General features: G+C 32.6%; 2 protein-coding genes and 1 long non-coding RNA gene across 3 annotated transcripts; 1 reads left to right on the top strand and 2 right to left on the bottom strand.

Annotated features, from left to right (window-relative positions):
* Positions 1-6,501: 6,501 nt before the first annotated feature.
* LOC125068966 (mantle protein-like) lies at positions 6,502-11,855 on the top strand. The gene is made up of 2 exons (XM_047678372.1): positions 6,502-6,525; positions 10,659-11,855. Exons 1-2 carry the CDS (start codon positions 6,502-6,504, stop codon positions 11,853-11,855), a joined length of 1,221 nt encoding a protein of 406 aa, XP_047534328.1.
* An 830-nt stretch (positions 11,856-12,685) lies between these two features.
* Positions 12,686-19,484, bottom strand: LOC125068765 (phosphate-regulating neutral endopeptidase PHEX). Its single transcript, XM_047678068.1, has 14 exons — positions 19,433-19,484; positions 17,161-17,257; positions 16,940-17,034; positions 16,352-16,473; positions 16,099-16,282; positions 15,754-16,015; positions 15,302-15,605; positions 14,932-15,225; positions 14,631-14,828; positions 14,364-14,479; positions 13,800-13,867; positions 13,544-13,674; positions 13,054-13,218; positions 12,686-12,859 (listed from the first exon to the last, which is right to left on the bottom strand). The coding sequence occupies exons 1-14, from the start codon at positions 19,482-19,484 to the stop codon at positions 12,686-12,688; spliced, it is 2,262 nt and encodes a 753-aa protein (XP_047534024.1).
* Positions 19,485-21,373: 1,889 nt separating this feature from the next.
* On the bottom strand, positions 21,374-22,119 carry LOC125068767. Its single transcript, XR_007119792.1, has 3 exons — positions 22,069-22,119; positions 21,681-21,851; positions 21,374-21,505 (listed from the first exon to the last, which is right to left on the bottom strand). It is a non-coding gene; the product is annotated as an uncharacterized LOC125068767 (long non-coding RNA).
* Positions 22,120-22,867: the final 748 nt, after the last annotated feature.

Raw genomic sequence — 22,867 nt, 5'->3', positions numbered from 1 at the left:
TCAATTAATTTACTTGCATGTGTTAGCTTCATTTGGTCATGATTCCTTACATAGTACACGTTGCAGGATTAATGTATGCTCGAGTTCGAATCTCGTTTGAATCTTATCTGAACCAAACATAGAATTTAAGCTTTCGCGATCTCAACACATAATCGATCTAGTTTTGGTCAGTGTTACGACACGACCCACCTTCAATTGCTTGTGGACTTTTTATACATAAACATACATTTTTATTCCAAATTAGGATGATCTATTTGTGGATTTTTTAAAGCAAGTATTGACCTAGGTAATTTGGTGTCTCGTTACAGACTGTTTGAGAATTCTTAGTCCTTTTCAAATGTTTTCCCAGGTGTGTGGTTCTGTGACGGAATTTCAATTTGACGGCAATATTTGACGAATGCTAAAATGTTTAATCAATTAGGTTTGATTCATCAATTAAATGAAGCGAAAAAAAAATCATCAGTATGTTTTACTATGGGCTTATTTACCTATTCCTATTCTATGATTGTATATTATAATCTGTAATTGAGAAAGAAAATGAATTTTACTATTATAAAGAGCTGAGATGGCTTACCAATAAATCAATAAGTTTTTACCTGATTATTGGATGTGTGATTTTGTATAAATCACTTCGTACGGTTATATGCCACTTTGATACGTTAACACTTTACGCTCGTATTCTACGATGAGTTTGCAGTTTCTTCTTACATAATATAATTAATGAGAAATGAGAAATGTTTATTTGGACACGGTACACAGTAAAAAGAATAAAAAAGTATAAAAATTTAAAACAAAAAATAATAATAAAAAAAAAAAGATATTAACTAATTATAACTACTAACTTAATTACAAAAAAAACAAAAACAATACAAAACAACACAATGATACTTAACGTGTCCTAAGGGTTACCATTCAGCTTCCAAGTTGGGTTCCAAGAACCCAACGCTGATTTTCAATGGTACTCTGAATTAAATTACTGTATATGATTCATGGCGTGCTCGATGAACGAAACCATTTCGAGGATTCGGCATTTGTCACATGCATAAGCAATAAAGTAGCGTGGTAGAATACTCTGTGAATATTTTTTTAATAGGAATAAGTGTTTTGCTTATGGTGAATCACCGGACATAAATTCAGACAAAAATCAGATATTCATTTTAATATATATTTTGAACATGGGCTTTATAAAATTGGGTACTCTTTAAAGATAGATAGATATCTTTATAGAATTTATTTTTTGTCTCCGATATCTGCATCACTATTTGCAAGGTTGATAGCGAATTGGCGGTGTACAGAACAGGTAATATTTCTTACGGTGCCAATGTCTAAGACCAGTGGTGACCATCAGGTGGTCCAGTTGCCGTTTGTCTACCTAAGCCACAAATGCCCACAAAGAAAAATGTGTGCGCAAATGCCTATATTTTCATTTTTATAATTACATAGGACGGCAAATCTAACACTATTTAAAAATTGCTTTATGTGTATTTCGAAGCTTGGGAATTGACTCTGTGAACTTCCAGGTTCTGCGCTACTACTGAGAATATCACAAAAGAAAAATCCAATATAGTTATTGACTCAGCTCGGGGTTTGAATCCAGTACTAGGCGAGCAACTAGATTAAGCCAACTCATGGAAGTAGAAACGAACCATTAAAGGCATATAATAACATATTATACAATATCGAAGGCATAATTTGTAGGTCATGTTGATATGATGATATAAATTTTTGCCATAAATGGCCGACACACCTAACTGGATTGCACTTCATTAATTACAGTAGAAGTCGAAGAACGTGTTGCTTATTAATAAATTAAAGTTTTAAGGAGGAATTTCATTAACCAGATATACCTAAGAATTTAGTTCAACCTCAGATAAACATTACTATATGAAATTAACTTAATAAATTGATACGTAAGGTTACTGATTAATCTTGGAAATTAAATGTTCATTTTAGTACCATTTTTAGTTGAACAATTCCGCTTTTAAATCTTTATCACTGATCTTCTATTTAATAATCTTCAGCATCATATTCAAACAAACTGCGGCATCTTTTTTTATGGCATTGGTTGGCGGATGAGCATATGAGCCAACTGATGGTAAGAGGTCACCACCGCTCATAGACACAGGCACTGTAAGAAATGTTAACCATTCCTTACATCACCTATGCGCCACCAACCTTGGGAACTAAGATGTTATGGCCCTTGTGCCTGTAATTACACTGGCTCACTCGCCCTTCTAACCGGAACGTTATTAGAGTAATGTTATTTGGCGGTAGAATATATGATGAGTGGGTGGTACCTACCCAGACGGGCTTGCATAAAGCCCTACTTGGTGGTACGGCCTTGTGCTATTTATCATCTAAGCTTCCTTTTGAACTCTAAAGCTATTGTTAGGTCTTGTGTAAAATTAATGGATCTTTTTTGTACGTTATCTTTGAAAGGTATCTTTCTGCAACGAAAACATCGAGTCTTGATTCCAAAGAACTTGTATAGACTGTTCATGTACGAAGGCGCGCCTTCCAAGTTAAATTATAATTGGATTGCATGTGTGCGAGTGAGTGACGCTTGCGTTGACAAGATGTCTTAGTGTGAGTGAGGCGACTAGTTTATTTTAGTGAAAATATTTTAACCTGGAGAGGCGCGTATTAGAATATTATCTACATATTAAATGGAACAAAATATAGAAATACTTACGTACATAAGACTTAATAAACATTTATTCGTTGATCACAACTATGTAATATAATAATTGATAACTCTAGAAATCATTAATGAGGGAAATTGAAACAGAAGTGAATCCCTAGCATCCCAACAACAACAACAAGAAGGCTCCTTACACCAATGGAAAAATGGAATATTCATTGTTTGCGACATTATATAAATATAGAAAAAACTATATTTATAACGTCATCATTGTGATCACGAATACGTACCGGCGATGATGTGATCTGATAAAGTACTCATTCATTATCTAACTCATTGTTTTATGCACGTTCTGAAAATATATTAATCGTTATTGTATTCGTAACTTGGAAGTAATGAACTGTGCTAACAACCTTAAAGCACGCCCAAGTCTTTTTATATCCTTATTAAATCAATATGTATTTATTTTAAAATTCGGGATTTGTTCTAAAACATTGAAAAATGTTCCATGCCGAAAAGCGTAAGCGACATATAATAATTAGAGAAAAAGCTTACAATTAATATTAAGTTGTGATTTTGATTACGAATAAAATTGTACATGAGAGTCGAGATGTCCCAGTGGTTAGAATGCGTGGATCTTAACCGATGATTGCGGTTTCAAATCCACAGAATTTTCGTGTGATTAATTTGTGTTTATAATTATCATCTCATGCTCTACGATGAATGATAATATCGTGAGGAAACCTGTATGTGTCTAATTTCAACGAAATTCTGCCACATGTGTACCAACCCGTATTGGAGTAGCATAGTAGAATGTGCTCTAAACGTTTTCCTTAAAGGGAGAGGAGGCCTAGGCCCAGCAGTGGGAAATTTACAGGCTGTTACTGTTACTGTCTTATATAGGAGACAGCAGTTCCTAAAATGTTTATGGGTTATGTACATGAACAGCTAATTATGAATTTATTCTGACACAACCCATTAGAATTGTAATCAAACTTGTTTTTTAAGCACATTCTAAAACTGGTTTCATATATTTAGCTATAATTATCTTCTTCCATCCTGATAAAATTTTCTTTTAGTTGTATTAATTGATTTTCTTTATTTGGTTTATTTGAACTTCTAATTTAAAATAGTTGGGTTATTTCAATTTGTAACGGTAGAGTCTTATTGGTACTAAAATTAAATGTTATTACTGGATAATCGGTTTAACAGATTCACATTTTATCTATTACAAACAAAAAAATCTTTATTAATAAAATTATTATCCGCACGGTTCACGCTAAAATACTTTTATCGTTATAATAAAACCTCCTTCCTTATTAATATTAGTAATAGTAAGTAGTTGTTTTCAATAATTCTTTTACTTAAATACCATTAAAATCCTTCTGCCATAATTACTTTAACTTTAATAACATTTGTCTTTCATAAAAACTCCAAGCCCGAAATCACGTTGATGTCTAAATTTCAATTTAAAAAAACAAAGGATATTCCTACAAATTTTCAACTCCCGATTTATCCGGGGTGGAGTATCATAAAATTTGATTTTACCGGATGTCTACACCCTATAAGAAACCTACCTTCCAAATATTAAGTTTGTAGGTGTTATAGTTTCTGGGATTTCGTGATTAACCAGTGAGTGGTAATTCGCTTTTATACCTAGCAGTTGCCCTCGGCTTTGCTCGTGTGGAAGTTTTTTTTTTTTATGGCATTATCGGACGAGCGTATGGGCCACCTGATGTTAAGTGGTCACCTCCGCCCATAGACAAAGGCGCTGTAAGAAATATTAACCATTCCTTACATCACCTACGCGCCACCAACCTTGGGAACTAAGATGTTACGTCCCTTGTGCCTGTGATTACACTGGCTCACTCACCCTTCTAGCCGGAACACAACAATACAGAGTACTGTTATTTGGCGGTAGAATATCTGATGAGTGGGTGGTACCTACCCAGACGGGCTTGCACAAAGCCCTACCACCAAGTTAAAAATATTTACAGATTAATTTAAAATATTACGTTAATTTAAGATTTTTTTTGTAGTATTTATTGATGTGTACTTCACCCCTTAGGGGAAGAATATACAGAAACGCTTAAGAAGAAGCACGAAAATAAAATTTTATGCTTCTTACTCCAAATGACGGACTTCCAGACTAACCTATATAATAAATGTCAACCCTTTCACCCCCTTAGTAGAATTTCCAAAATTCTCCATAGTGGGTATCTTTTCAATATAACGACCTTACTCACCAAATTTCATGGCCTTAACTTTAATAGTTAACGCTCGGTGATGATGAATCAGTCAGTCAGTCAGGACATTGTATTGTGAGTATAGATTGATGTGAAACTTTAATATAATAATAGGTCGATGTCTTCGGATACAAGTTATCAGTGAGAGTGGTCTCCAGTCATAAGTTGCCAAAACTATAACATTTATAAGTTAATGTCTGCGGAATACCAGCGACGGTACATATATTTTTTACAGAAACTTTACGGTAACATTTTGTTTTGTTTAAAAATGTTCATCAACAAACGCTAGATTTAATGCAATTTGTATGTCAAAATGAATTAGTTGTTCGAAAATCGGTTATTTAATCCAGTTGCTTAAGCTACATACTAGACGTTGGGTAAATATTTATTGGGATATCCACAAACTCTGAATAATAAAAGCTTATTATCTCCAATAACTAAGGATACCTTTCACCATGAAATATGATACTGAAGATTGGTGACCTATATCCTATAGGAATTAATTATTAACTATTCCTTACAAATCACAATTCATTATTTTTTTCTTCATTTATTTAGGAAAGAACATAAGAAAATGGACCAATATATACATACATTAGCAGCATTCCATTTGACGAGAAGGTTTGGAGCATATTCCACCATGCTGCTCCAATGCGGGTTGGTGGAATACACATGTGGCAGAAGTTCGTTGAAATTATACACATACAGGTTTCCTCACGATGTTTTCCTTCACCGCCGAGCACGAGATGAATTATGAACGCAAATTAAGCATATGAAAATTCAGTGGTGCCTGCCTGGGTTTAAACCCGAAATCATCGGTCAAGATGCACGCTTTCTAACCAATGGGCCATCTCAGCAAAATAGGCCAATGTTGGTGCGTTATTGTACCTTGGCTTATAGATAACGGCTTATATCTTGGCTTATGTATAAAGTAATAATGCTTTTTAAACAGTCAATCTAATTATTTATTTCTTTGTAATAAAACTGGCTCACTCACCATTCAAACTGCAACACAGGGAAATTTCGGGGATTGTCAATTTTCGGGGGGAGGTATCCCTTTAGACGAATCTGCACATAACCGACAAACAACGCACGTTAAAAATTACGCCATTTCTAATAAATACCGAGGCTAATTATTCTTCTTACATTTAATTTTTTAAAACATAAGAAACAACATTATTATATAATTGAGCAAAAAGTGAATCTGGACTAAATAAGGTTTATTAGACGAGTCGGATTTACGAGAGATGTCCAATTTAAAAACGCTTTTCCTTACGAAAACTAGTTGATTTCTGTATAATTAACCAAGTATTACAGAGATGCTTGTAGCTTGGGTTGGTGATATATGCTACGTTTTATAGACGCTCTTATATATTTAACCATAGGGGTGATAATCGCACGTATCCTGCTGATAGCCCACCCTTTGACGATGAGATATTGAAAAGTCGTTTTGGGTGCATATGTTTGAGCTTGTACTATATAAAGCAGTACGCACTGTTAGGGAACTAGACTGACACAAGGTACCACGTCGATCGGTCGATCGTTTATATATAATCTATTAAAAAGTAATGTGATTTGGTGAGACGGGATAAAGGAGTTTCATTTTTTCTCAAAATGGCAGCGATTCACTTTTTTATGGTACGTTTTTTTTTTAGCTAGGATTTATTTATATAATATCAATAATATATGTATTTATCTTTTATGAAAATGTTTCTTATTCTTAGAAGGGATGGGAAAGAAATTTGTCAATGAAATATTATCGAGTTATTGATGGTCGTTATTTTTAAATCGACTCCGAGATTTTGATGTCATAAATATTTTGATTTTCAAAAAAAAATAGTACTTCAATTTGTTGCATCTGATGTCTTAAATGTTAAACCTTAATAACATCAAATATGTCAACTAAGACAACAACAGTAGCAGGAAATATGTCATTGTATTTTTTAAATTAAAATTCTTGGTTCAGGTTAAAAGCTCTAAAGGGCTACAAAGGTAGATTTCTTGAAAAAGATACACCGAAAATATGTTACGTTATGGGGTAGATTTTTTTGAAGGTATTAATATCTGCAGTCCAGTAAAACAAAATATTGTTTACAAGATTTCAGTGAAGTAGGCCACGGCAATCGTGCCTTTCTGTCCACTTACAATCATATTTGGACCACATATTATTTATTCATGTAATGACAATTAACTATTATTGATTTGTAATTATAACTAGCTGTAAACGGCGGCTTTACGCGTTAAATTTGTATTATACGTATGAAATATAATTATACGTACTTTATCAGTTGTTGTTATTTTTTAGTTGCTTCAACTGATTTTGATGAAATACGATTTAGTCGGTACTTAGAATTTTAACGCTTTAGGGTAGCAGACAGGCAGACAAAAACAGCCATATAATGTTAAATGAGCCAGCTATTACGAAATAATTGACAGAAATTTTTAATTAATTTTTTGAAGATTTCGTTTTCAAAGTAAATTTTGTCGTCTATTTTGTATTATATTTAAAAAAATGACAGTTTGATTCTTAATATTTATATTAAGTTTTTAATATCGAATATCGTTCGGAAAAAAATATACCATGAAGGGTTTTAGTTTTTAAAATCGTTATTTCCTTATGTACGGAAGAAAAGACGCTTAATTAATTCGCGTCATTATGAAAACTAGAAGTCATTTAGATTTTCACGAAGATAATTTAAAATTCGAACACGTTATTATATAGTTTATTTTACCAATAGACCGTGACTATCTTCCTGTTCTAATAAATCATGTTAACACATAAAATGTTACCTTCATTGTTCGGTTACTATAAATTTTAACGTTGGTATTAATCACGCAATCCCAATAATATTATAAAGGCGAAAGCATCGATGTTATTCAATCATCTCTTTATTGTTTAGATACTTGGAACTTAATTAAAATTCGAATCTGCAATTTGTGGATAAAAATAAGTGGTTTGTTTTTTCCGCCATATTGGTAATCGACTGCTCAAAATATATGCCACTTTTTTAATATAAATACTTTTTAAGTTGAACATAAATAAGATTTTGATATAAATTTGGATCTTAATATGAAACGGTTTTGATATCAACAAAATAACAAAATTATTCCCAGAATCATTTTCTTTTAAGCTGTTTTTTATTAGAATATTGGAAATCAGTTTTTAACGTAATACAGTTTCTTGACGGATTAGAGAGAAGAAAAAAATACCATCGAATGTAAGGAAATTCTAAGTTAATTACAATTATTTTAATCGATACTAGAAACTCGATTAGAATTTTGTAGTGATAAAATACGATTTAACTTTAAATGACCTAATGGAGCATGTTGATACGAGAAGCTTTCGTTACATAATTTCCTTGGAATCTGTGTGTGCAGGATACAGTAAATTATTTTATTTAAATAAGTAGCGTTTAATAGGGTTACATAAAAGTTTTTTAGTTAAGTACGTTACTTATAATGATATAATTACGAGAAGTGCTGCGATTGCTTAGTGGTAGAACGAGGAATGTAAAAGGAGGATAGTTGGCTTCAATTCGGATAAGCACCACTGAGTTTTATATATTCTATTCATCTCGTGTTAGGCGGTGAAGGAAAGCATTCTTTCAGGCTGAATATGCTCCAATAATCTTAAGAAAAGACCAAGTGAAGGTCCAACAGTGAAATTTTGACTGGATATGACTTTGGTTTGTCATAAAAAATAGGCTTCATTGACGCTATGACAGCCGTCTTAGGCCATGCATTGATAATTAAAAAAAATGCTATACTATGTCAGCAGTTTAGGGCCCCCATTAGGTATAGGGTACGTCCTGAGGTTAAGACGAAACTGTCCAACATCACTATGTTTTACACATGTTGAACATATATAATATACTATTATATGATATATTTAACGAAAATACTTACTTAACAAGAATAAGAAATAAATATATTTTTCCGCATTAATAAAATGTATAAAACTCTCCGATTAAGTTTTGCAGCGTAATAACTGAGCATCGCATAATTTTGAGATAAAAACCTAGGCAATACCTTTATGACAGATCTAGGACATGCGTTGAAATAAATAGCCCAGCTTCCGTGTATGAGGGCCTAGAATCTAAATTAAGTTGAATTTCGTAACTTGTTTAAGTTACGTAAGTAATGAAATATATTTCGTTAATTATTGCAATTACTATATGTTGTTGCGTAGTTTCATAGAACGAGAAATATTATTAAAGGATTGAGAAAATTTTGTAATTAAATATGTAGGTAACTTCAGTTTCTTATCGGTTCTATTAGGTAGAATCTATATTCGTAGCCGGGGGTAGATTTACATTTCATTGATTGTATATGTTTGTAATAGTCTTGATGTGAAAGTTTATTTTGGAGCGACTTATATAATCCAATAAGAATCTATAAGCAACTTTAAGAATCTAGATACCCGGTCGCATCGCACTAACACTTAGTGCGATTTAAGTGGGATCTTTTATATAGAGAATATTACACTAGTGTGCGTGGGCGTATACATTTATTTTCTAGTATATATAATAGTTACCTCAAGATAAATAAAATTAAAGTTCATGTTTGATTGCAAATTATTATATCAGTACATTAATTGTTATTATAAAGACACCTTCAAAATATAATTGTAAAATAAACGAAAGCTGAATTTTTCATTTCATTACACAATATTTATATTATTTACGTTAGTGTGAATGTCAAAATATTTATGATAAATAAACACTGTTTATAGGTAAGCAATAAGATGTTCGACAGTTATAGAGAACTAGAAGCGCGCTTATCATTATTAGAAGCAAAACTGTATTTGTACCTTGATAGAGTTAATCGGACTTCGCCTTGACCCCGCACACAAGTAGACATTGATCTATAGTACTGCATAGCCCTGCTTAGTTTAAGGGCATTGTTACAACCTAGAAAGAAAAATCGTATAGGCTTGAATCAAAAAATTAATTCAAGTCGAATTAATTTTTCAATTACTACGATAATAAATCAACAGATAAACTCAATTTATATATCAATTTATACTATTTTCTGTTTATTACGATGAAATGTGTTTATGGATTTTAATATGCGGTAATGGTATATCCTTTGACATAAGGGCTTATTTTATTAAAGTTCATTAGAGAACGATTAAATGAATCTGACTGTAGAGGTCACCTTCGCTTATATTGGTACTGCACTAAGTAAACACTGATCTATAAATGTGCTGCAAAGTATTGGATCCAAGATTTACATCCAATGTATTTACACTGCCTTACTCACCCTTCAAAGACTAATAAACGAGTGTTGGTATTTGGTGTCAGAATTATTGACGAATCGGCGGCGTCCATCCAGACAGGTCACTCAAAGCCCCGCTTAAAACTTATGTTTTATTGAAAAAAATATGGAACAATTGTTTTACGATATTTATGTATTTAGTTAATTGTCTTCCTATGATTGATAGCTAAATAAATCTATTTTTTATTTGTAATTATTTATGTAACCATTTTGGTTACACTTCATGAATGATGTCATAGACCAAAGCTATCTTTGTACACTTTGCTTAGTATATTGTTAAGGTTGCGTCATAGACGGGTAAGTAAATACATTGTAAGATCGATAGAAAAACTTAAGTACCTTATGTGTTAAGTATGCAGAACGTTTACGGTATTTATTGACTTGCTGGACGTGTTTTACTTAATAACCTTTTCAAGAATATATAAAGATTACAGAAAAAAAACGTCGACCGATTTTAAATATTTTTTAACAAAAACATTTTCTTTTTTTTTCAGATGCTGCTTATAGCAAGCAGCTTATCTGCCAAGAAGGTCGATCAGAAAGCAAAGGTGTCAGAACTTCTCGAGAACGGCATCAAAGACGAGCCTGCAGGAAAGCTTGCTAAGAGAGGCATTATTTCCTCGGGTCACGGATACGTATCCTCTGGATTATCGCACGGAATCGGCTACGGTTCCGGATTGTCACATGGAATCAGCATCGGTTCTGGATTATCTCACGGCATTGGTATCGGTTCAGGCTTGTCGTCATCAATCGGCCTTGGCGGCATTTCTGGAATAGGATATGGTGGAGGTGCAGGCATAGCAATTGGAGGAGGCTCTGGAATCGGAATTGGAGGAGGTGCTGGAATCGGAATTGGTTCTGGAATAGCAGTCGGAGGAGGACCCGCAGTAGCAGTCGCAGCCCCAGCTGTTGCTGTAGCTGCAGCACCTGCTGTTGCTGTCGCACCCCAAGTACAAACATCCGTCTCAGTACAACCAAATCCAGTCATTCTTCGTCAAGAAGTACCTAGATTTATTACACGGACAATCACCAGGGATGTGCAGGTACCGGTTCAAGTTCCCGTACCAGTACCGGTTGACCGTCAAGTTCCGTACCCAGTCAGAGTTCCAGTGCCAGTACCAGTCGACAGACCAGTACCAGTTATTCATAAAGTACCCGTTGAGATAACAAGACAGGTTCCTGTGTACTATGAAAGGAAGGTACCTTACCCAGTCAAGGTTCCAGTATCAGTACCAGTACCCTACCCAGTGACAGTTGAAAAGCAAGTACCAGTAGACAGACCAGTATACGTAGACCGTCAAGTACCCGTTCCTCACCCAGTGTACGTCGATCGTCAAGTTAATGTACCAGTTCCCGTGCACGTAGACAGGCCAGTTCCAGTGCCCCACCCAGTGGTCGTAGATAGGCCAGTCGCCGTACCACAGCCCGTTGTCGTTGAAAAACAAGTTGCATCTGTTCCAATATCAACAGGTATTTCTAGCATCTCTGGTGGATACGGAGGTGGCTTGTCATACGGAGGTGGTCTGTCATACGGAAGTGGTCTATCCTACGGAGGTGGTCTATCCTACGGAAGTGGTTTGTCATACGGTCATGGTTCGTCTGGTCTCATTTCATCCGGCTACGGTATTTCATCTGGCTACGGTCACTCAGGCGGTCTATCCGGATACTCCAAAATCATCAGTAGCCACTAAGATTAATCTTCATAAGAACCCCTTAAAATGTACAAGTTCATTTATAATGATTATTAATACCCGAAATAAATTTATTAAAACTTTTAAACATGGTTTCATAATATTTTATTTTTCTTTTTTAATTAATATAAAAACATTCAGACCACGCATAAATTATTTACAAGTATTAATTCATATCATTAAAACTTAACTTCTAGATTTCAAGCTGTATATATTTATCACCACAAAATTGTAAATATCGTTAGATTATAATCTATCTCGCGAGATCGTGAACTGTCTTCATAAAAAATCTCACAGTTAGATTACTAAAGAAATGGTAAAAATACCGAAAGATAATGCGCTAAATTGTAATCAGTGTGTTATGGTTCACAATTTCTTTACAGTTTACCATCTCACGATATAAATGATAATCTAACGGTAATTAATTATTTATGGTGACCTATCCACCGTCTATAAAATATTCAACAAATATTACTAGAATATTGACGTAATTTTCAAAATAAGACGATCTAAATAATTTAAAATAAGAATATGTTTTATACACTAAGATAAATCACTAAAAACACGGTGTTTTATCGTATCTTGCTAAAATAGGAACTACATATATGTACATATGTATAATACTTTTGTTTCTTTTATGTTATATTATTGTCTTTTCGTTGTTTAATAAAATGAATGTATTTTAAAAGTCTTTTTTCATTAATGACTTTTGTAGGGTCTTACAACCTATTCAATATGAAAAATATATTGTTTGCGCTACAATCACAAAACAGACAATTTAATATAAAGGTGAATTTTTTATAACAAAAATGAATCACGCAATTTTTTTTTCAGAATATTATACATTTGTTCGAAGGATTCATTGGTGATCCAGGTGGACAGTTCCAAATTTTAGCGAAGTCAGCATTGTTCTGTAGCGCACCGCGTGCTCGGAACTGCTGTGGGGAATGTTCGTCAGTAAGATCTGCCTTTAATATCTCCTTGGTTGAAACACCACACCATAACTGTAATTCAATAAATTCTTATAAAATGACGATTTTTCCGCATATACATTGATACTTAGTACGGTAGGGATGAAATAAACTCAGGTTAAACAGTTATTTTAGATGTTAAATTTCATTAAAATAGATCAAGTACCGTCAATATTCAAAGCGCGTACTTTTAAGAAAATATTTTACTATTAAAATATTTTACTTACATTTCCAAATGACAAAAAAAATAGTTGCTCAGAATTTAAATGTTCGAAGCCGGGAAGTTTCGGTTCAGGGCCATTTTTACGAAGATGTTCTCTGAGTGCAGCCAGTGCTTCCCGAACTCCACCATTGTCTGCGATATTCTCCCCTAATGTCTTTTTACCATCTACCTAAAAATACATTTAAAAAAAAGTATAATATCAAATAATATAGTTTTGAAAACTTTGTCGAGCAAAAACCACCTGGTCACCTTTGCTGATAGAGACACTTTTAATTTAATTGGACTGGAATTTAAACCACTTCAGCACCGCCAAAGTTTCACTAACCACAAGAAATTATGATACAGGCTCAATTATGTTTCATATAATTTGAAATACGAGCGTTTCTCACTTTATATCCCAAATTTTTGTTTCTTGTAATGATTACACTGTAGGTAACTAAACTACTCAACATGATTGAGAAACAGTTGCATGGTTTGATAAATTAATTACTTACGTGTTGATCAATTTCTGGGACGTAATAGGATGAATATTGGTCGATAAAACATTGCGTCTTGTTAACAAACGAATTTATTGTATCATTCGACCACCACGGTAATAAGTTGCCATTTTTGTCGAACAAGCGACCTGTGAAATAATTATTTTTGTCATTGTAAATATATGTTTACGAAAGTAAATAATTGGTAAAATACAAGCGTGAGTGAAAACTTTGAATGATTTTCAAGTTCTATAATTTTGATTCTATTTCTTACCAAAGTTGTCAAAACCGTGAGTTATTTCATGTCCAAGTACAGTGCCAAGTGAACCATAGTTTAGAGAACTGAAATTATAGTAATCTTATTCGTAAAGTTTGAAGGGATAACATGAAACATAACATAGGATATTTTAGGTAAGTCTTTATTTTTATTGAATTATTTAATAAATCTAAAATTCCATAACATAAAATATCACATACTCAAGTCCTAAATCGAAGAATGGATGTTGTAACATCACTAAAGGCACAGCTGCGTCCAGAATTTAAAAGTAATGTCAATGAGAAATACATAATATATTATAAAAAAAGGTTGATAAGAACTGTAATCATTTGCTACCTACTTATGGTGTTTTCTTGAAAAGTATGATACGCATTCACTTCTGTGGGATCAGTGGCCCAACTTCCATTGTTTCCAATACGAAATTTGTTCAAAGCCTTCTTTATCTTCACTTGTATTATATTAATTAAGTTTTCCAAATGCGTTTTGGTATTCACTTCAATTCCTTCATAATATTTCTCTAATTTTTCAGCATCAAGCAACCAGTCAGGAAATCCCACTAACGTCTTCATTTGAATGATCTTTTGATATGTTGCTAGTTTTGTATCGTCGTCCATCCATTTAGCTTGACCCACTAGATGGGCAAGTGCATTTTTCATTTCACTAAGCATTACTTCAATCTAAAAACGATATCATAAGTTACGTAACCTATATTTATATATTACAAACGAAATATACCTAATTGTAAACTTAATTTTTACAAAAAATCAAGGTTAAATTGTAATAAAATAGTAATAAACGGAAGGATTAAGTATCGAAAATTAAACTAACTTTAGGCTTAGTAATATAGAAAAAACGAGGATCCGCAATAGCATACGAGACAGCCATGCCTAGCATTTCATTGACTGCACTTGCACATTGTTGGCTGCGAGGTGGTGTATATAAATCATGGTTTCCAAGAGCTTCATATGATCTTTGAAACAATATTCTCAACTCAGTTGTAGTATGAGCTGCCATAACTTCCACCACCTGAGAATTTGAATCAAATAAATTGAGTGTGATGCACTTTTCATGTATTCAATCAAAGTATAATATTTGAAATAGTCACTGCAATTAGTTAAGAATTTAAAACCTTAATCCAAACGTAAAGTTCTATGAGAACAGGAGAAGTTTTTGATAGATAAGCCGCCATAAGTGTCATATACACTAAATCAGGATCAGATATAAGAATTTTATCATTGTCAAAATCCAATTTCACATTACTGATATTGAATACACCTTCTAAGTATCGTTTCCATATCGGTGAAGCTGTTCCATTATTATCTTTAACGATCATATCTGTGTGTTCTTGAATCTCATAGACGGTGTATTCTGGTACATCTAGATATTCATCATCTTCACTTGACGTGTCATTATTAGCTTCTAGCTAAAAACATAATTTATTATACAAATACAATATATGTATTGGTGAAAGAAATACATGAAATCAATTAATATCACACCTCATACATATCATCGTTGAAATTATGATAATCATTTGCAGCCAAGAAAATATTCTGGTCTAATTGTAATTCAGATAAATTGGAATCTTTTGGAGCATCTTCAAGGACAAACAGTTTGATAAGTTCCGCATAATAAAGTTTAGAAACATGAGCTATTTTTTCATCATCTTCCTTGTTTTCCTCATTTTCGAAGTTTTTATCATTTTTAGTATCTTGAACATTAATATTATCATTTTTATATCTTTCAATCTTATTTGTTACTAAATTTCTTTGCCCTATATGGCGTTTTTTCTCGTGGCGCATGCTATAACAGATAAATACGCTTATAATTATTAGTAATAATCAAAAGCAGTTACAAATTCGATTATTTTTTTTAAATTATAATTAAATATTTTAATAAAAGGAATTAAACTGCAGTTTATTTTTAAATGAGAAGATAATGTTAATTTTACCTTGGAAAAGGATTTGTCGTTTCTGGAGATCCCATAACGAGCTTATAAATGGACGAATTTTTAGGATCAGTAAATATATCGAAGCCAATTAGAACATCCATTCCTAACTGAATTTTAATGTTTATTACCACTTCTAACCAATCAAATGAATATGTTGAGTAGTCGGTATCTTCAGTCGCATTTATAAAAGTAGGATACGCTGGTAATCCCAATGATTCTAATACTTTTAAAATTGGTTTTAATCCACGTTTGTCCAATGTCTCTAAAATTAAAAGAGATCCTAATTTTTTTTCGATTAAGGCTTCGTGCAACTGGTTTTTCTTTAATAAGCTTCTGTAACTTTACCTGTGTCCATACATGCAGTATACAAATCCTTGGCCTGCTTCACAGGCCGTGGTAGGTCACTTGTGTTTCTACTCAAAAAATCCCTTACAGTTGCATACACCTTTGTTTGTTTATCTCTAAACCAATCATAAGACTGGAATATATCAGGACGAGGATGTTCTTTCGCCCAATTGCCACAAGCGTACTGATACAAAATTATTTGTCAATTTAAATATTTAATTTGAAGTAAAGATAACTTTGGTTCTGGAGTTACCTGATAAAAGTCTTCGCATGGGTGCGCTTTAGTGTTCATCGATAAGGCAAGATTAGCAGCTGATCGGAGACACTCTTTACTAAGACATATGGGAATAGGCTTCTTGTTTTTTTGTTTAACATCTACAAATATCAATGTTTATATTATACTAACAATTCCACTAAAATCTAACCCAGCATATTTACATTCTACGTATAATCTACTCGTACACGTTTATAAAATATATAAAGGCACTTTTGAACCATCATCTTAGTGTGTTGAAAGAAATGTAAAGCCACCGATTCGGAAAGTAGATTCAACCGAGAAGAGCCGGCAAGAAACTCAGTATTTACGTTTTTCCACCATTTTAATTACAGAGTATGCCAAAAAAGTACAATTATTATTTTACGTATCCTGCCTAGAAATCAACAAATACAAAGACCATGCTTTTTATCTTTAATATAAACCAGCATTGAGTAATATGACTTATTTATCAATGTTATTTGACATGAGATTTATTTTTTTAAAAGGCCAAGCTAAATTTGAAACCATGGATTGTCTACATTCATTTTGTATTTTTTTTTAACTAGATGTGTTTAAATTACTCACACAGTACTGTCATAGTAACAGCTATACATAAAAGAAGCAACAGCAGAATGAAATAAACGATGGACACAATTTTATTTTTATGTTTTCTTCTAAACCTGAAATACAAATGTTCAAATAAACGATTTATAAAAATGTTGACCAATAGGTAAGTATTTCAGAAAACACTCAAAACTTTTATCTTATAACATTTTTTGTGTTTAAGAATTTTATTAAATTTTTACCGAGCGGTTCTGGAGCCAACGTCTATTAAATATCCTGTTTCACGTAGATCACTTCCATTTTTTAAGGGCGGTATCGTAGAATTAGCACTTGCTGCGCCTAAAGTTAAGAAAAACTTTACAACAAAAATAACTATTTCGGAAGGTGTTTACAAAAATAGGTTTAGCAGAAGAAAAAGCCAAGTTTAACAACTGCATCGTTAAGTGCTGAAGAAATATCGAGAAGTATTAAAGGACGTGCTTTTTCATATTATTGTTTCGTTTAAAGGGCGCTTCTTAATTCACACGGGTATACTCGTATAATAAAAATGAACAATCGTAGCGCCTTAGGAAACCCAAAAAGGCGATCTTATCGATTCTTGGTGTTGATGTCTTGTTTTGATTATTTTATTATATTTTGGACCGGCAAATGGGCCATCTGATGTTAAATGGTCAACATCGCCCATAGACATTGGCGCAGTTAGAAATATTAACTATGCATTACTTCGCCAATGCGCCACCAACCTTGGGAACTAAGATGTTATGTCCCTTGTGCCTGTAGTTACACTGGCTCACTCACCCTTCAAACCGGAACATAACAATTTCCGTAAAAAAAGCAGTATTGCTGCTTGGCGGCAGAATATCTGATGAGTGGGTGGTACCCAGCCAGACGGGTTTGCACAAACCCTTACCACCAAGTAAAGTATAATATGTATATAATTACCGTATACAATGAAATAATTGCAGTACAATAGTTTCATCAAGTCAGTCACTCCAGTATGAACTTCAACGTCTTTCGTAAGCTGATAATATCATTAAAGGCGTAGATTAAACGTTAACAGCTGGTGCTAAATGGAGTTGATTGCCCTAACGTAATATTGATTTTAAGTAAAATACTAAGCGCTAAGCCTTTAGCTTAGTGAAACGATTCATCTTTTAAGAAGTTGACATGTTTTTTTCGTTGTTATATTTAAAAGATAACTACTTAACTACTTAACTTAACTTAGTAAGGGAATGAGGTTTCCCACTCATCCTCTTACTAAGCCATTGCATGCTTTTTTTGGGTTGTAAAAGATAACTATAGATAACGTCTATGTTTTATATGGTCTTTGTAAGAAGGTTAGATTGGACATTTTGGAATTGATTACTTTTGTCTACTAATAATCATAATGTTAGTCATTAGTCACGTGTATGTCACGGGATCTTAACTGTCTTTTAATTCTTTTATTCTTGGATTTACTTCTTTTATCTTCAACCGCACATTATTTAAATGAGGCAGAATGGTTAATATAAAACCTACATTAATGAAAACCTCTTTGGTCTTTCTACTTATTTTTATACATAAAATAGCAGATAGCGTATAGTTATAAATATCCACCTTTGGCATTATACCCTTAAGCTGTTTATGTATACGTAAGTTGCTGCGGAAATTTAACTGGCTCACGTATTGCTATGTATAATGCTGTTTGTTTTCGTATAACGTATATATAATATACTACTTCTTTATGGTTCTGTTTTTCTCTCTATTATTTATATTCAGTTCAGTTAAAATAAATGTAACTACCGTATGAATATCAAGCTATGCTTGATATTGTATGAAATTATATTCTCAAAAAAAAAAAGGATTTATAAAATACGTATTAAATAGATAGATTAAAAAATAAAATTATAATTTTCATGTAAATATATTTGAACCTGCTGTATAATCTCATATAATTACGTGTTGTAGACAATTAAAATAAAATTTTTATAAAGCTTTTTCGGTAACATTTAAAAGTAAATATTATAAAAAAAAATATATTTATATTATTTACTTTTAATAAATATAATTATTTATTAAATTTATTGATATAAAATATTAATAACTTTGACGCCGGCTAAATATCTTGCAATCACGTCCGAAACGACGATTAATTCCCTTTTCACCTTTTTATTCCTTTGAAACGACTAGCATAAAAATAAGTGCCGACAAAGGTTTTTTACATAATAGTTAGGCAGACTCACAAATCGGCAAGCTGATGATAATTAATCAGCTACTAGAGCCCATAGAAATTGCATCTGAAGACAGAAGAGATATTAACCATGCCTTACAACCCTTATTTGTCATGAACCTTTGGAAACTAAGACGTTATGTCTCTGTTATGTTATCTCTCAAATGAGAATATTGTTACTAAGTATTTATCTTTGGCTGTAGAATCTATGTGAGGGTGATAACTATCCACACGGGGTTATATGGCTTTTAGTCGTGCAGGCAAAGACTTTATTAATAATAATACATTTTTTTAATCAAACTTACGAGTTACTGGTGGTCCCATTGTATCACAGTCGTCGCCAGACCACGCATTCATTATGCAAACTATAAAATCACTATTATATCTAGAATATTTTGATGTATACTGTTATCATCCTTATGGCTATACCATTAAAGGTTATGTTGTTATGAATGCTTCACGGCGTTGCTCATTCTGTTAAGGTCTGTGTGTTCAGTTTCGAGGCATTTAAGTTACTGAAAGCCTGGTTTTGTTGGTTCAAATATTTCTACTTTTTGTAGGGTGACCATACATTTATGAAATCAATAGGACAATTTTTTATTTGTTTTTGATTAAATGTCAATATGATGGTTAAGTTATTTTGATAGCTATTAGGTTTTTATTCTATTACAATATTAACAATTTTAAAGTGTCAATGGATTATTTGAACTAAAATCTTACAGAATATTAGCTAGAATATATAATATATAAGGTTGAATTTCAGGCAAGAAAGCAAACGAATATCCAAATTTTTAGTTTTTATTTGTATTTTGTTTGAAGCTTGTTACGGCAAAATTGCGAGGAAACCCGCACTAGGTATATACAATTCTAAATAGCTGGTGTATTTTTTTATTAAGAAGAGGTAATAGGTTATAATAATATTTAGTCACTAAAATTAATCATTAAAAATAAACAAATGATTTTATTTAATTTCACAACTTTATATAATTTTACTGCTCAGAATTTATGACTGAATAGATATTATGTTAAAACTGTTGTATTCCGGATTAATATATCCCGCAAATTTAAAACCTATGGTTATTGTACCAGACCCAGTTCACAGGACAGTTTGATGCGTTCAGCACGCGATGTATAGTGATGTGCCACGGTATCGATTCAACAAGTCATTACTGGGATTTATGTTCGAATTCATCGCACGAGTTCTTGTTGAATATGCATTTTACGCGCAGTTTTTAATTGTTAAGGTTTATTTATGTTGTATTCATAATAATATGTTATAATTCTTTATTATATTATATTTTTTGTTTATCAGTGATAAAGAGTCTGTATATTGACTTAAGATTTAAAAAAAATCGATTAAATTATCAATTAACAACGACAAATATGGCGGGAAATTTCCATTATAATGATAATGAATTAAGCGTCTTTTTTAAATATTTTTCAGTATCGATATCATTATTTTTTTATCGTCGGCCTTAGCGTGTAGAGTATAAATTAATTTATGCACATCCCTATTACTAGTGGTGAGGTATATGCTTTAATGTTATATTATTGAATTATTTAATGTATTGGTCGATAGAGTTCACTATTATGTCGGTCATACGAAAACCCGTCAATTAGTGTTGCGGACTCTATATGACGGATAATTTATCATTTTTATTATTGATCGATGTATACTGATGTACTGTTACGTAAAATTGAGGTTAAGCCTAGATTGTTTCTTTAAATTTATACATAAGATATGTATATATATTTATGTTAGAAATGACAGAGATTTTTTTTTAGGCCTTGTTTCGATTTTCACTTTTCAACGTTTCAGTAAATTTCGTACACAGAATACACTCATATACTAAATTACATATATATATATACGTATAAATAACACAAAAGAAAGCTATAAAAAAATATTAAAAAAATACTTCTCTTTTTTATAAAGATGGTTTGTCACAAATATTGGATAATAAACAAATCTTAAATAGGAAACACAGAAAGTATGAATGTATAATTAAATATTTAAAACCAAATCAAAATCAAAGCTTAGAAATCGTAAAGTATATGCTTTGAAGTAAATCGGTAACTAGCATCATAGGTAAAATGAAACAAATAAATACAAATACTGATATAAATATTTATTTGCACCACCCCGACACATCGGGCATGATCTCAACGCGCACAGACATAAACATTATTTACAATACATATAAGTTAACCATCTACCACCCATGACCGTAGGATTGAGCGTAGGTGGCGATCGGGGCATGAGAGATGACAGGGGCAGCATGGACGATGGGTTGGGCGATCACTGGGGCAGCATGGACCACGGGGGCTGCATGAACCACGGGCTGTGCAACAACTTGATGTTGGACAGGGTGGATCACCTGTAAACAATGAAAGTTGTAATATTTTTTACGTCTAATATTAATAAATACTCTTTAAATTCGCCAAATTTTACATGAAAAGTAGATTTTAGTCGTTTTATATACAAATAAGTTTTGTATTAATACTATGTAAAATATGAGATGATGTTCGATTAAGTTGGATTTAAATACTCACACGTTGGAAGGAGGAGTAGCTAGTAGCCGCTTTAGCGACTGCCACAGGCGCAGCATGGACCACAGGGGCAGCGTGGTATACCGGGGCAGCGTGCACTACAGGGGCTGCTTGGTACACGGGCGCTGCGTGCGATATCGTGAGAGCGGGTGCCGCTTCATGTCCATAGCTTAGCTGTAAGTTAAATCATAGACCATTAATTTTTTTATTTGTTTCTGTGACAGCTTGGGTTTGTTAATAAAAATTGTTGGTGTACTATTGTTTTATGTGGTCCGTGACCCAGCAGTGGCTGTGAATTTTACAACATTTTGTCTTTTTATTGCTAACTTTTTTTTAAATATTTGTTTCGTATTTAGCATTAACAATATAACATAATCGCTAGAGTACTTACAGAGGGTCCATCCCAACCAGAGAGGAATCCGGGAGTGGGCTTGGCCGCAGCCACAGCAAAGAGAGCGAATAATACCTAGAAAATCACAATAAGCGTAAATAAATAAACAAATTTTGGACTATAAAGTGTGTTATGGGTTTTCTAAAATCATAATATTATATATATAAATAAATTGCTTGGAATTCGTATGTTAGTAGATTTTATAAATGTACTAATGGGTCCTTTTCTGTATCTCTGATAACGTGTGTACGAAATTTACTTTTGATTGATTAGTTTAGACGTGAAAGCGTAACAAACATTAAAACGAATAAACTCAATTTGGAATTTAGTATTTTGGAATTAGTTAGGATTATTCTTATATAAACTTTAGTAAAAATAATCAAGTCAATTCGGATGAGTCCAAATTAAAGCTACTAATAGTAGCAGTTATTAACTCGAACAGAAAAATAGTCGTCAATAGGAGAGTAAAATAAATCGTATTTTTTTATAAGATCTTTGAAACTTTAACATTATTTTGTGAAAATCTTAAACTTAATATAAAAAATGTATATTAATAAACTTTCAATACTTACAAGGGAACGCATGTTTGAGACCGTTGCTACCGAAGTAAATTTGTTCTGTGACCAATAAATGCGCGTACGCACCTTATATACCGATTTGGTATTTCAAATCGTACCAGTATACAGGACTGGGCTAGACATCCTAGGTCGCCTTAATTTTACTCGTACATGACTTAGATATGTATAAGCAAGGGCGGTTACTACATAAGCCATATTTAGATACATATTTCAAGTGATAT

Source organism: Vanessa atalanta, chromosome 14 (genome assembly GCF_905147765.1).
Source record: "Vanessa atalanta chromosome 14, ilVanAtal1.2, whole genome shotgun sequence".
Lineage (NCBI taxonomy): Eukaryota > Metazoa > Arthropoda > Insecta > Lepidoptera > Nymphalidae > Vanessa > Vanessa atalanta.
This window is presented reverse-complemented; position numbering and strand designations above follow the sequence as displayed.